This window comes from Cuculus canorus, chromosome 19 (assembly GCF_017976375.1).
Source record: "Cuculus canorus isolate bCucCan1 chromosome 19, bCucCan1.pri, whole genome shotgun sequence".
Classification (NCBI taxonomy): Eukaryota; Metazoa; Chordata; class Aves; order Cuculiformes; family Cuculidae; genus Cuculus; species Cuculus canorus.
The window spans coordinates 7,068,418-7,083,774 of record NC_071419.1 but is presented as its reverse complement, the minus strand read 5'-3'; the positions used below and the strand labels follow the sequence as shown (position 1 = coordinate 7,083,774).

Sequence of the window (15,357 nt, the reverse complement as noted above, 5' to 3'; positions counted from 1 at the left end):
CAAGCCCTCAAACCACTCTAAATGCTATGGTGCAATAGGTGTTTGAATCCTTCCATGGATGTGGAATCACTTGTCTACACCAGCATTGGGTATGACGAGGAGATTTTGGGGGCTGCAGTCCTTTCCCTGCCCATCAGCACTGCTGGCGGGGGTGTGCGTGCCCTGTGAAACTGGTGAAGTGCAGCAAGCTCCGGGCCCTGGCATAGCCAGTGTCCGTCTGGGTTGTACAGAGTGTACCCCAAGGGGACTTTTTGCTTTCTTTATAAGGCTGTAATTCCATCACTTTATGGGCCCTGTAAACAAAAACCCCTATATAGCCTCTTGAAAAGGGTCTGAAGGTTATTTTTAGAGCAAGAAAACCGTACCTGATGCAGAGGAGTGGGCTGAGTAAGAGGCTTTAGAAGCACTAACAGAAGAGCAGAGAGGGATGGGGCATGTTTCAAAGGACTCCCCAAGTATCTGAGTTGGAGGAGTCCCCGGGTGGCTGTGCCAGCAGCCTCCACTTTCCATCCACACGGCGCAGTGCGCAGCCAGGAGCCCCAGGTTCGAACCCTGATGGCAGCAGCCCAGCCAGAGGTGTGGCCGTATCCTGGCGAGCAGCCTTCTTTCAAAGGCAGATGTGTTTCTGAGCGTGTCCCCAGTCTAGACTGCTCCAGCTGCCATCTTCCGCACGAGCGGTTTGTCTTGGAGCCCAACTCCCTTCATAAAGAAGCAATCTCTGCCAATTCAATCAGCGGGCAGGGGAGAGAGGTGATTGGGAACACTGATAAAATATGAAGTGCCTCTTTCCAGTCCTCCTTGTACCAGAAAAGGCTGCTCCAGCTGACAGTCTGTGATAAATGAAGGAACACACAATGTGTTTGAATGTCTCTTAATGAATGAGTCATATTAATAAAAAAAGAAAAAAGGGGATCACATGCTTTGTATAATACATGGGAAAAGTTTTAGCCTCTCTCATACCATTGGATCCTATTTTTTTCGCTAATTTAACCAGAACTATCCCCAAAGGGAAATCTGTTTGCAGGCAAATGACAAAGCGTCAGAGAGTTCTATTTGTGTAAAGCAAAGTTCATTTTGAAGAGTAGTAGTTGAAAGTATGATTGAGATAAATGTGCTGTGAAGGACGTAGGAATGTATTGTATAAACGTACATAGGTAGTTTTATAAATCTTGAAAACCAGAAGGTGAGTGATACCGTATGGGTTCCCTCTGTTCTTCACACCCCTTCAGGCTTCCTTCCAAGGTCTGAGTTTGCTTGAGAGTCCGAAGTGCCTCAGGCAAAGACTGTTCCTGAAATGTCTCTATAGAAAAACTCCTTTCATCAAGCTGGAATACTAACATTTTGCTACGTATTGTGCTGCCACTCTATCAGGAATTCAGCTGTAGCCAAGGACTTTTCTGTGATAGGTGTTGTACAGACCCAGAATAAACATCTGTGTCTATTGCAGAAATCATGTTACAAGACTGGCGTTCCACCAACATCTCAGTTCCTGCCAGAATTATGAGGGTTTTTTCTTTTTAGACTGGTTGAAACCCAGATGTGTCCAAATCTAATGTTATAAGCCTGCCTTGGAAAAGAAAGGAACAAAAGTGCTGGATTTTTTCCCCCTAATAATTCCAGATTTGTTTGAGACAGTACTTCAAGCTGAGTTTTAGTTTAGGTCCTCTTTTCCTCTCTGCACAGTGCCTGGTAAGGATGATGAGGTTAGAAGGGGTTGGCATGTCTTTTGAAGATGAGGTTCCTCTTGTCCTCTGCTGTTCCGAGCAGGATATTTTTAATTCTAGAACTGCTTCTGTGGCTGGTCGGTCCCTCTATGCTCATGCTTTGCAGGCATGCAGGGCTGAACAGTAGATTCGTGACAGTGACCTTGCTTATCAAATGTGCCTCATCATCCTCTGGGAAGAAAACATCCAGGCTCTCTATCTGCAGGGGTAACATCCCTGCTCAGAACTTCATGCCAATGTGGGGAGAAGGTTTTAATGCATTTTCTAAATTCCCTTTTAGGTTGGCTTTTCCCACATGCATTAATTATTTGAGAAAGAAGAACGTTCTCTCTTCAGTCCTTGTACTGTTTTGCACAGTGCAGGATGCCCGCCTCTGAAACAGCTGTTTCTGAGATAAAGGAAAACTATGCCACCAACGCTGGGCAGGGGTACAGAACAGAGGAGGCAGAAGTACGATTAGAGACACCCTGAAATATAGATGCGAAATAAGGAATATGAGCTGAATTGTGCCCTGGTTAATTGTCAGCTATTTGTTACTAGGCAGAGAGCTTGCCCCTGGGGAAGTGATTACAGGAATACTTTGCTATCTGAGCAAGTTCATTCAGTAGTCCTTCAAAGGGAAGCTAGCCATTTCCCAAATCTCCAGCACCTATTCCTGTGTGGATTATGCTTTCCTTGAAGCCCTCTCCCAACAGGTTCAGCCTTGCTCAGGGTTTGAGATCTGAAGGCTCCCAGCGGCATCGCTGCGGGCAGAGGAAGCAGTGTGAGGAGGGTCGCGATGTAGGAGAGGCAGAGGCATAAACCGGCTGATCTTGGCAGCAAGAGGAAACGGTGAGATTTCGCTTGTCCTCAGGGTCCGATGCATTTCCCTTTCAGACAACTCACCTTAATTTTCCATTTGCAATTTGAAGCTCAAAAAGCTAAGGAAAAAAGGTCCCTTTGCACCAGAAGGTTTCCCAGCAGCAGCTTAGAATAAATCTTATAATCATCTGGTGGGATCAGTCATCATTGTTAATGCTACCGTGGGAACCTGAGAAGGGTTAAACTTTTATGTGGCTGCCATTAGCTGCTTCACAGAACTGTTCAGGCTGGTTAACAGTTCAGCTGTTTGGCTTGAGAAGAGAGAGTATCCGCTGCTACCATATTTCTCCTTGATCTCGCATTTTGCTTTGTGTGATAACAGGGTGTGTGTTCTCTGCCATCAGTTTGCAGAAGGGAGTAGGCAGGGAGCCAGAGAGAGAAGAACCAGAGTGCTAGGAACGGTAGCTCGCTGCAGGAGTCTGTCAGCTTTGCCGCTCTCATGAGGCATCTGTGCAGTGGAAGAGCAGGAGCGGAGAAGCTATATCTTCTTCCAGCTGCCAGGAAAAGGAGACCTTTCTGCTTCCTGGAGCACTTCTCACCGCTGCCTATGGGATTCCCCAGGGATAGTCTGAAGAGTACAATGGAAAGGTCTACACAGGCTCTCTGTGATTAATTTAACTCGTCCCTGCATTAGGCGGAGCTGTCTTTGGTGAGTGTAGGGATTGCCCAGGCATTACCACCAGGCGGGCTCGTAGCAGCTTGTTGCATGGTGGTTTGTTGATGGACGTCTCTGACTCCGTGTCTCAGAGCTTTACGTTTGGAGCAGGACTGCATCCATCATCTGTAAGTAGCTGGGCCCTGATCCAGTCTTATTCTTCTCTAGCTGCCTCTGCGGATGCGCATTTTTCTTCGTGTGTATTTCAGTATCGCTCTCCGCAGGCAAAGCCAGTTGTCTGGTGTGAGATGCTTGTCTGAGAACTTGAGCTGGATGATACAGCGGCATACGTACAGGGCAGAGGAGCCATGAGTCACTAGGAAGGCACAGTATGTGTCCCATCCAACCCAGCTACCAAGGAACCATGTGAGAAGCTAGAAAGTGATCTTACAGTGTGTCATGCTACCCAACTTTTAACGTTCATCCAGCTACCCCAATCCTCTTCCACCTTGGCTTGCCTCTAATAATTTAGATGTGGTCAAGCTCTTGCCTTATGCAGTTAGCATAGTGGCTGATACTTTTAAGCCCTCGCGCCACATTGGGATTCCTCTTGCTTTTAAGGAGAGAAAATAAGCAGGATGAAAAAAAGGTGAAATAAACCAAAGAGACAGGCTGTCCTGAGTTATCTACTGTTCTTCCTGTGCTCTTCTAGCTAGATGCCTGCCTTTAACTCCATTTTCCTGCTCCAATGTAGGTATTAATTCTCTCCTTATATTTGTTAACTTCAGTTTATTCTGAACAGCTCACATTTTTGGAGAAGGTTTTTATTCAAGTGGCCAAGTACAGTTGCAGCTGCTGTTAGCAGGAAGGTGGAAAAGGTCACCTCAATTCTGGTATGCAGGGAACACAGTTCTCAGTTGCATCTTTTACTTCTTCATGTGATAGATGGGGATGGATCTTGATGGAGAAGAGATTAAGAACTTGAATTAATCTTTGGTAAGCTCTATTAACTGTACTGCATCAGTTGCATCAATTCTTCATTTGATAGTTATCTTCCCAACTAAAAGCACAAGGGGATTTTTTTAATAAAAGCTTGGATTCTGGAGCACAATTATGCACGAGGCTTAAAAAACCCTACAATCATGTGTCTATTTGCACAGCTGTATAATTGCATTATGCACGGGGCCCTGAGCTGGCACAATGGCAGGTTAAAATGCTGTGTGTATTGCTAAAATGAGGGTCAGCTGTATCAATGAGGGTTGTTAATACAAGGACCAGTAATACTGTGTTAGTCTGCAATAAGCATCTTGTGAAGGGGTCACAAGAAGCATCCCAGGCTATAGAGGCTGGAAATCTCCAGGACAGGCAGCAGTGTTGGGTAGAGTAGCAGGGAGTGATATGATGGCAGAAGACCATCCCTGTGCATCTTAGTGTGGGGCATCAGGCTGTTCTATGCTGTGTAGGCTCTTGCGCTTTTAAAACAATCCTTTTTGTGTTATCTTTACTACATATAGAGCTAACTATAGGGGGAAAAAGCTACGATTCATTTGACATCCTGACAAATTAGTAGCACAGAGAGACCTACTCTGGGCTTTGTTTTCCTCCTTCTCTGTTTTTCTTCTGCTGTACCAAGTCTGGCTGAATCCATTTCTTAAAAGATTGCTTTTATACAAATTAATTTGTTGTTTATGTGTAGGAGGGTGGGTGATATTAAGCAAATGTTCATACATCCATTATCTTGTTCAAAATCTTATCCTGGGTGCATTAGAAATCATGAACTTTTCACTCTTCCTCGGGGCTGGTAGTACATTGCCAAGCCTGAGCCGTTCTGCCTGGCAATCCTTCAGCAGCAATGGGGTCAGCCTTGCAGCAGGTTCCACTTGGGGTGATAGTGCATGTGAGGTCCTACAGAGATGACCCAGTGGGAAGGGGCCAAGGCCACGCTGTGGCTATAGGGCTCATGGTGCCCAGCTCCATGCAATGCACCCATCTTCCCTACAGAGGGTCTCCTGGGACCTGCTCTCCTGACCACCACGCAGTTGGACGGCTTAGGATGCCTTCCAAACATCCTTCAGTCTGCTGCTCTGGATCTCTCTCTCCTCTGAATGCAATGAAAACTCATCTTTTATAGCAAGCTACTAGAATATAAATCCTCTGGGAGACGCTTTAATTAACAGTTATTCTTGTTAGACACGTTTGGCTTGAGGAAAAAGAAGTTTTGAGGAGTTATTAGGAGTTGCAAATGGCTTTCCAGAAATCTGGATTCTCTACTCAGCAGTTCAAACCTCATTGGTTAAGTATTTTTCCCTAACCTGTTTCACATCAGTGCACAGCTGGGCATCTGATATCTCCACTTTGTTCTTGCCCTCTTCCAAGAATTCCACAACTCTGACATGTATATCATAGAGCTGTATTTAAGAATTTCCAACATTGACACCAGTTTTATTACATTTTATAACAGGCTGCTTTAAAATATGAAGCACTGGGATGTCATTATGTTGCAACTCATATAGGAACCTGTAGTACCAAGAGCTGTACATCCTCAGCTGGTATATATTGCACACAGCGTTTCTCCCTTGCCAAGGTGATAACACATTACTTCTGTTGAGTGCTAGTATATAGCAGGAAACTCCAAAGCTGAGAGACAGTTGTGTTACCCCTGTGTCACAGCACAGGTACAGGGAGTGTGAAACACAGCTGTGATCACGAGAATGTGGTCCACAACAGAAAGATGTGAACGCTGTTCTTCTACTCTATGGAGATATATGCTTCTGCAGATGTAATTGTGCATGGCTTTTATCCCTTTGTGGTAGTAGTTTAAATTGAAGGAAAATTCTGGCTGTGGTGTTCCAACTGATCCTTCTCCCCAGCTCTTCTCCAAATGGTTGCGTTATGGATGTCCCTGAAATACTGCCAGGAGCACCATCATTAACACTTATTTTTATTTTTCTAGGGTCCACCAGGTCTGCCCGGCTTACCAGGTCCCCCTGGCAAGAGAGGTTCGCGAGTAAGTGCTTTAAAAATTTCTCTCCATTTGTAATTGTATCTGCCTGTCATACTGTTCCAAGGGCTGTTATAAGTTCCTGTGACTGAGTGATGATTGCTTCAAGCCCTATGGCTGAGGTCTGTCCTTCTTCCTTTCTCTATTTTCCTGTTAAAGGTTTCCAGGAGACCACACTGGTGATTTGCAGCCTTCCCGAGCTAAGGTTTGGCATCAGTAAAGGCTGGGGATGAATATTTCTAATGGCCGTCAGGAGCGAGCTCTGTCTCATTTTGTTTCTGGTGTCTATTCCTTCTTGCAAACCCAGTGCTGGATGTTAGCTTTGACTGCTTTTTGTGCTGTCCTTCACTCTCCCCAGGTCCAGAATTGCTTCCGTTGAGGTCTTTCACTGTCACTGTGCCTTCATTAGTGCGATGATGATCTAGGACCAATGACAATATGCAGGATGAGCTTTTTGTTCCCCTGACTGAGCTGCTCTCTGACTCCTTTTCAGGGTCTAGAGCAAAACGTCTGAGCTGTTCTACAAAGTCCATTGCAAATTCCTGAATTTCTTCCTCCCTACGTTAAATTCTGATGCAGATCTTTGAACACTGAGTGCTATGCTGAGGAAACATCTGGTGCTGAGTGCTGCAGCTAGCTGTGAGGAAAGCTTTGTGTGTTGGCCTAGCTGTGAGGAATAGTCTCCCAAAGCTAGGCAGCGTGCCTGACCTGGATACGGTTAACTGTTGGCCCTGTTTTCATGGTAGCAAGGTGCTGTCCCATAAGGTATGGTCATGGAGCCCATTTCCTAAGCACTGAGCAGATGTGGGTTGGGAATCAAAAGATGCAAGTGTCTGAGCCTGGAAGAAGGGAATGTTTGCATCCATGATCCAGGCAGCATCCTGGCCTGGCAGCGAAGGGAGATTTCCTCACACATACTTGGCTAAAATTCAATTCCATGTAATGTCTTTAAAGAACAACCGAAAGGCTAAGAGCTGGAAGGCTGTGCATTCCCTGAGGACACTTGTTACAGACCTGTGAGATCTTGCAGTAACCAGTGAAGATAAACGCAGCTCCTTTCTACAATAATAAAGCCCAAAAGGTCTGCAGGACCTCCTGCAGCCTGGGTGTGGGTATCGACAGAAGCAAATACTGATTTCTGCTGTAAGTGTAAGGCATTAGATAGCGTCAAGCTCATGTGTTTTATAGACAGGACAATCTGTTCCACATTAGATAAGTTCTTTAGTGAAACATCAGCGTGACGTCATACAGCTCTGATGTCTTCTGATTGCAAATCACCTGAGCGGCACCCACATCAGCAAATTGCCCAGAGTTTGCAGTTCTTAGCAAGTCCCCAGGAAAGTTTGTTCTTACCCCACTTCATCACTCACAAGAGGTGTTTGGTGTTACTTCTTGCAGTCCTGTGGTGAGCAAACTAGACTATCTGTCTGGTGATCCCAGTGCATCACCTTCCTGCTATGGAATCACCAAATTTCTGTTCTACACCTGAATTCCCATACCTACACAAACTTGAGTCTTTCTAAAGAAAAAAAATATTCTGGAAGTTGTGTCCTAACATTCTGTATTATTCTGCAGCTGTAGCATGTTCCATCCTATATTTAAGATGATCCCCTGAAAGATAATCAGCAACAAAAGAATTTCTGTGTTCACTCCCTGCCAGAGGTGCTGAGAATTGGCCCAGGAAGGAGTTCCCAGTTAGGAAGTGCTCAACACAGCTGAGCCTTCCTTGGCTCAGACCTCTGCAAAGAGGCTGTGCTAATTTTGGGAGGGGGCAAAAGGGTCACGCTGGAAATGTCTGGCCTGGAGCACTGGAGACAAAACTGCTCTGTGCATAAGTTGTTTTGACTTCGCAATATGTTTCTAGTGTTTTTTTCTTGTGGCTCTTTGGGGTTTAAGGATTTCAGTGCAAAGAAGAAGAGCTGCTAGAAACGTAAGACAGGTGGAGGGGAATTCTTGCATCTTTGGGGTTTGTTGTGTATGAGCTACTTAAATGTGCCAGGGGTGTACATTCTACAGCTGTCTACCCTGATCCTCAAACAAAGCAGCTACACAGTTCCTACACCAGTTCAGCCCATGGTAACCCATGAGGTGTCCTGTGAGGCTCCAGCCCAAGACTGGAGTTCCTGAGGGGAGGGGGATATTGTGTCCGACTTTGTAGTGCTCGATGCCAGGGGAAAGGAAGGACCTTTCTGTTGTCACTAATGCAGTTTATGACCTAAAGCTTGAGACATAATTGCCCTTGTTGTAGCTTGCATAATTTCTACGTTATTAATGCTTATACAATCACTTGGCTCATTTGAAAATCTAGTCACAGAATTTGACTCGCGACCTTCTGTAGCTGTGAAGCCCATAAAGTGCCTCTCTTGCTGATGTAGCACAGTATTTCCACTCATTTGAATCCTGTATTGTCTCTGGTTTATTTCCCTTTCACATCTCTGTGTTGGTCTGAGTAAATGAAAGCTCTGATTCGCTTTTGCTTTGAGGGTGAGATTGTGGTCAGTGGTGGTTTTTGACTAAAGCTGGCTGATCCCATGATTCTGTCTCCTTGTTTCTAGCAGATAAGTATCGCTAGACTTGCTAACACAGTCTGATTGCTGCTCTGCCGCGTCAGCAATGCCACCTGGTTTGCAATAACGAGTGCCAGTCTTTGTAAAAGCACGACAGAGTTTGTGTTCAGGACACATCTTGGCATTCAAGTGCAACCCAAGATAGTGTAACTAAGTGGATAATGGCAGTATTCTTGAAAATGACGATTTCTTGATTTTTAAAAGCCAATATCCATTTTAGGAGCATGGAATTAATTTTGCACCCTATCGGTTAGCATCAAGGATCCACTAAGACACGTTCAGACTACTATGCTCTACTGTCTGCAGCTATGAAGGCAGAGAGATAGAACGAATAAAAGCTGGTTGTCTCTTCTTCTCACTATTGCATAAGGGACTCCAAGGGGAAGGATTAAAAGTGTTATGGTATTGATGACTGGAAATGATGGGAAATAACACTTTCTCAGCTGGAAACCTGTGTAGATATTGCTGGATTGCTCACGTGTGCTTTACAAGAAGGTTTTCTCTACCTCTGATTCCAGCCAGTATGGTTTTCAGCTTTTATGTCTGCATTAAGACATAAGCAAGAGATCTGTCTGTACTGCTTCTCCTCAAATGAATACACTATGTGTCTTGGTAGGTGATCATGTAAGATCTAAGGTGCCTCTTGAAGGGAATGGGAATTTTAGCAATGGAGGGTTTCTTCGGGTTTCTGAGGTATGAAAGCACTTTGGGCATGCAGTGGGGACTGTTTTTCCATGGTTCTGTGTGAGCTATGGCACTCTGGTACATGCACAGCAACCCACACAGGGCAGTTCTGTGTTGTACTCCAATCCTGCCAACGACCTTTGAATTTCTTCAGACATAAAGATTTGATGGGAAGGCAGTGAGGAAAGCTGGTTTTGCTAGCAGAGCTATGCTAACAAGCTCTACAAGGGACTGTCAACAAACCGCTCCTGGTGGAGCAGTAACTTTAGCAGCATCATAGCTTACTCCTGTCTCACCCAGGACTCGATTAGCTCCACTCCCGTGCTGGCTGCATGAGGGGCTTTTGCCAGCACAGCTGTTTCGATCACAGATGGTCACTCACTAGTGTAGTGAGAACAATTTAATCAGGTCTGGAGAAAAGTACTGTGAACCGTGGTACTTGGTCTTAAATGCTGCCTTGCAGGTAAGTGCTATTCAAATCTTAGTTATCTGTCCCCTCCTACGTGAAGGAGACAGCAAGTCAATGCGTGACAGACAGGAGTCCAGTTGTTGGCTTCACTCCCAGGACAGCAAGAAAAGAGCTGTGGTCAAACATTCCAAAATGCTTAAATAATTTAGGAAGCCAGCTCCCACTGGAAGCTGATCTCCTTCTTTAAGAGGTGAGCAAACTCAGGTGCAAGGGGAATGTTTTCCCTAGATCCAAGCAACAGGTCAGAGGCAGAATTGGGAGTAAAAACCCTGGCATACTGCAATCGCTCTTGTTTTATTTAAGCTCTCTGATACAATCACTTCCTGATGCTTTGGGATGCTCTCACCATCCTTCTGTGAACTTTGAAAGACTTCAAGGTCCCAGTGTAACGTGTCCCTGTTAGATTTGGTTCATGGTTGCAAAAAATCCCCCTTTCCTTCAAAATGCAGGGCTTCCCTCCTAAAACAAGCAAGAACTTAGTCAGCTTTAGAGGTTCCCCTGTACCCTCATTCCGTTAGGAAGATTTTCCAGTTTCTGAAAAGAAGTGTTTAAAGAAACTGTTTGGCTTCACTCTAAATATTTAGCTCATCTTTCAGCAAGCCAGAGGTCAAAGTGGGATCTGTAGGTCAGGAGCAGAAAAAGTTGCTTTGCACAGTGAAACCCCAAGACATAATGAGTTTTGAATGAGTGATCATTCCTCTGACTGAAGCTTTCTAGCAGTTAGCAGGAGTTTGGAGGATTTTTTTTTCCCCTTGTGAATGCTGGAGGGCTGGGAGGAACTGTGCACAGTTGGACTTTTGTTAATTTTTGTGGGCTGTGAACCAGTAACACATAAAAGTGCTTCTGTGAGCAGGGTCCCATCTCCAGGCACGTCAACAAGATGAACTGGATGGCACAATGTAGTTCTCAAGTAGCATCATTCACGTAAAAGGCATTCCAGGGAGATTACAAACCCGTCACCTTTGGGAAACCCTTTCTCATTTGGAGGACACATTTGGGGATTGTTCTGGACTCCCTGCTGCTGAGCCTTAGGCTACTGCTGTCCCATGGTGAAACTTTCCACAGAAATTCTGGTGTATGGCTTAGAAGATGACGTTTTGCTTGCCACTAGCTCAGATTGTTTCAGCAGTTATAAGGGAGCTAAAATGGGTAGGTAAACAGGCATGCTTGTAATTAGTAAAACATGCTGTGGGTTTCTTTTATTCAATGGTCTCAGTATGGTCCCATCCCATGTGCAAAATTAATGTGTTGATTAACATATTTAGGAGAATCCCCATTCATAGATATGAGTGGGAAATGGAATTAAATCCGCGATAGCGTAAGTAAGATATAACAATTAACTATAGAACTACAAAGCAATTAGCTGTTGAATTGTTTCTCCCTAGAAAGAGGGCTATTTCTGGGAGCAGTGGTTGGAGATGAGCAACTGCTGGGAGCAGTAGAAGAGGAATGAACGCTGGAATGGGTTTTATAAAACAGGGGGTGGTTAGCTTGAGGGCATGATGACTGCTATTGGGGTTTGCAGATTGGTGCATGGATTAATTTGTAAGGTCTGCCTGTTCAGGTTTTGTATTGCTAACAGCTCCTGAGGCAGATGCAGTCCTGTACCTGTTGCTACTTAGCCCATCTAACTGTACCACTCTGCATCTTCCTCCTCTGCCAAGAATGTGGGTGTAATCACAAATTCAGGACTAGCCATGTTGGAACACATCAAGATCAGTTATTTTCTACCATTTTTAGGACTTCTGCCAGACTACGCCCTTTTCTCTGCACGGTTTAAAATGTCTAGCATGAGCCTCAGACTTGGTTACAGCAGTTCCTTGTGTGCCAGACCGGACTTCCCACTGTCACTTCATCAGCAGGATGCGGTCACTTCTCAGTAGGATAAGATCACTTTGGTCTCTGGGAACAGGATGGGTCTCTGACCTTTCTTTGCCTGGATTCAACGCTGTGGGTCTCACTGAATTCAGTGGTGAAGGCTCCATCTTATGATAAGAGCCTGTGTTTTTTGTCATCGTATGTTTCATCACTGGATACTGGGAAAAGATCCCTTCTCCCTTCTTCCCTCCTTTTAGTTAAGGCTTTTTATGATCATGTTGCTGTGTTTTGGTTTAGCGCTGAAAGAGCCTGCACCAAATTTTGCTGGAGATGTGATTAGTCTCTTATCCAGGAGCTCTTGATTGGCAGCTGAGCTGATCCAAGTTTCCTCCTGGAAACTATCATTTTCAGCTAGGAGTCACACTAAACCGTGCTGTTCCCTCCAGTCTGACACTGTTTTAAGCCTGCCCCAGGCTATGGTGGAGCACTAACAGCACTGAAATGGGCTTTGAGCCAAGCTGCCTGATTCCAAAGTTGAATAACAGCTGAATTCCCCTCTCAAATCTAGCAGCAGTCTGGATTTATGAACCCCATTCAAAGCTACCTAGATTATTGCTTACGTGTAGAAGCTTTTTAGGAACTCATCTTTTACAGAGACTTTACTGTTCTGATTTCTTCTGTCACTTAATATTAATTTTCATACATATTTCAGACTTGGAAGACTTGGGTTGAAGCCCTTCTGCCACCATAGGTTTGTTGAATTGCCTTAGGCAGCACATTCAGTCTCTGTTTTAGTGTTTCACCCAATAAGGTGAACAGATGATGCCATAGTTTTGCGTGAAGATGAATTCATTTAAGACTACTCAGTGCTCAGTTACTCTTCGTGCAGCAGCTATACGAGTTTTCAAATGACAAGTTAATACTCAAGCACCTTAATTTTAATTCAAGTTGTTTCACTGGAAATTCACAGGTAGGCTAAACAACCAGAGAATTTCAGGCTGAAAATTTGGAAGGAAATTAAGAACGGGATGTTAAATATATTTGAGTAAAAAATGCCATTAGGAAAAGTTCAACCTTGACCTTTTAATGGAATGGCCTCTTACAGCAGAGTAGCATGTGTTGTGAAATAGCACTGAGCACTCAACAGTCATCTGTACTGCAGGATGCAATAACTAAATTGAAAAAGTCATTGTTTTCTATTACTGTGCATTAAAAATAATACCAAATAGACATCAGCATACTGATGCTCTCTCAGAAGAGTGCAAGGGCACTGAACTTGGACAGCAGTCCTGCCTTTTACTGCAGTGATTTTCCTTGGAAATCAGACCCTGAAGATTTTGGCTCCAGTTGAGCTGAAGAGCTCATCGGAAATACTAGGGCTTACTGAGAAAGGTGTCGGAGTGGCTTTTTATCCTCCAGCCTGTACTCGTCCTAACTAGAGGGTACATTAAAGTGCTCCTCACAGTGGTGTAAAGCTCACACACAGTCTTGGCAGAACAGGAGCCCTTGGAATTGAATCTTCAGGTTGATTCATCTCCCAGGAACGTGTTCAAGAGGACTTAGAACTGTTATTACTTCTGCCTGAAAGGTTAACAGATCTTCTGTGCTGTATACAATCCTGAGATAAACTATTCTTCATTGCTTATTCCAGATAACTCCTTAAATAGTCTTCGGAAAATATGCAGGGTGGTTTAAAATATGATGTAAAAGGAGATACTGCTGTATGTGATCTGAGGTAAATATTCTGACAGAGTCCTTGGCTTGTAAGACATATGCAACAATACAGATTTAAATGGTTGAAACAGGGGCTTGCCCCTGCTCCCCCTATATTACTATTTGTCCATTTGTTCTCTTTCTAACCTCCTAAGGCAAAAATCTGATTGCCTTGTAGGGGAAATGAGTTCATTCCAAATAGCTGAACAATTTCCCTTCAGTAATTACTTCTGTTCTCTTCCATATGCACTAAAATAATTAACACACGGCCCTCCAATTCCGCCGCTGCACCTCTTTCTGATGGGGGCTCTGCAGAGTTTTGACTCCCCTGACCCCAAGGCAGTTTCTCTTCCTGGCTGTGCGATATTTTGTGTATGCAAATTATCTCATTGTCCTATATATCTCGTGGTGACACACATCCCCTTCCGTAAAGGTCAGTGGAAACCAGCAGCCCAGTCTGACCACTCCACAGGCGCTAACAAAGGTCCCGTTGAAGCCATCTCCCTGCTGCACAGCCTGCAAATTTCTGCTGGTCCCAGGGCAGATGCCTACTGACTCCTTTTGACTCTGTTTTGTGTTTGTTGTTTTTTTTTTAGGGTCCCCCAGGTCCTCACGGAAACCCTGGCTTACCTGGCCCTCCAGGCCCGAAAGTAAGTATTGATTGCCGAGAGCAGTTTTTGCCTTCCTGTTTCAGCAGGCGTCCCAGTGGGGGAAGTACTGACCTTTCCATTCCGCTCCGTACAGAACAAGGAGTAGCTGAAGCCATTTCTCCCCTCAGCTCACACACGAGCCCTTCAGCAGCACAGCCAAAGCCTTTTCCTGTGCTTCTGAGAGACCCTGCTGAGCATCTTGGTTCTTGGTTCTCCCTAATTTCACAGGCTGCCTAATTAGAATCCTGCTTAAGCTATGCTTGTGCCAGGGAGCAAACTGCTATGTTGAGACAAGGGCAGCAGAATCCTTCCGCTCCAGAGCCTCACCTGTTCTGGATTTCTTTGCTTTCTTGTTTCTCTTCTCTGGATTTTGCAGTCTACTTTTCCACCTTTGGGTCCAGGCAGCGGCTGGGGGACTGGCAGCACCCAGCTTCTTCCTCTGCCTTCCTTCTCATGAAACTCCATCATCTCTCCTCCCTCTCCAGAGTTTCTGGGAGCCCTGATCTCCATCAGTCCAAACTGATCCCACTGCTTCCTTCTAGATGTCCTCATCTTTCCCACGAGGTCTCCCAGACCTCTTCCTGCAGTGCCAGGAGCTCTGTGGTTTGTCCTTTTCTCCCACACACATTTCCCTACGGGGTACTGCAGACGGGTGGGAGCTGGGGCAAGGTGGAAGTCACCCCACCACAGCTGAACCTCCTTTCTTTCCATGGGACTTCAGCACAGATGGGAGCTAATCCAGTGTGCTGCAAAACCCTTCAGAAAGGTGTTTTGATGTCGAGCTTATTCATGGGTGCAAGGCCTTGTGTTACTTAAAGACTGTGAAGTTCCTGGGAAGTTGGTTTGGTGGATTGTTTGGGTGTCATTATTTACACAGAAACAAGTGTTATAAAATATAAGTCTATCTGGAATTAACTAATAGTTGAGTTTTGAAAGGTAATGCGTAATAGAGGTTTTCACTGCCAAGGAAGCTGTAGGATGTCTCAGCCAAACATAGAGAAAGGTACAAGCAAGAGTACTTTCTTTTCATGATCTCACCAGTAGGCAGAGATGTTATGAACACTATTGATGCTCTGGGAAAAAGATTCTGGAAACTTGGCATGCTGCCTCTATGTGATTAAAAATTAGGCACTGGAGACATGCTGGTGAACAGCAGCTGGTTTAAATTCTAAAGTATAGTTATACGGCCTGAAAAGTGAGGCTGTAAAAGTTCTACATCTTAGTATTCTGCATTTGTTCTCTATCAATGACTTCCAGATCAAACTTGTCGAGTTT

At 44.8% G+C, this 15,357-nt stretch overlaps 1 protein-coding gene across 5 annotated transcripts in view; it reads left to right on the top strand.

Moving 5' to 3' along the window:
- COL27A1 (collagen type XXVII alpha 1 chain) overlaps positions 1-15,357 on the top strand; it is a 213,406-nt gene that overhangs the window by 71,441 nt on the left and 126,608 nt on the right. For 4 of the 5 annotated variants that reach the window (XM_054084105.1, XM_054084104.1, XM_054084103.1 and 1 more), the window contains 2 exons: positions 6,134-6,187; positions 14,029-14,082. In XM_054084105.1, coding sequence (XP_053940080.1) covers positions 6,134-6,187; positions 14,029-14,082 — 108 coding nt within the window. The remainder of the gene's footprint in view (positions 1-6,133; positions 6,188-14,028; positions 14,083-15,357) is intronic. The other variant, XM_054084106.1, reaches the window with a different exon arrangement.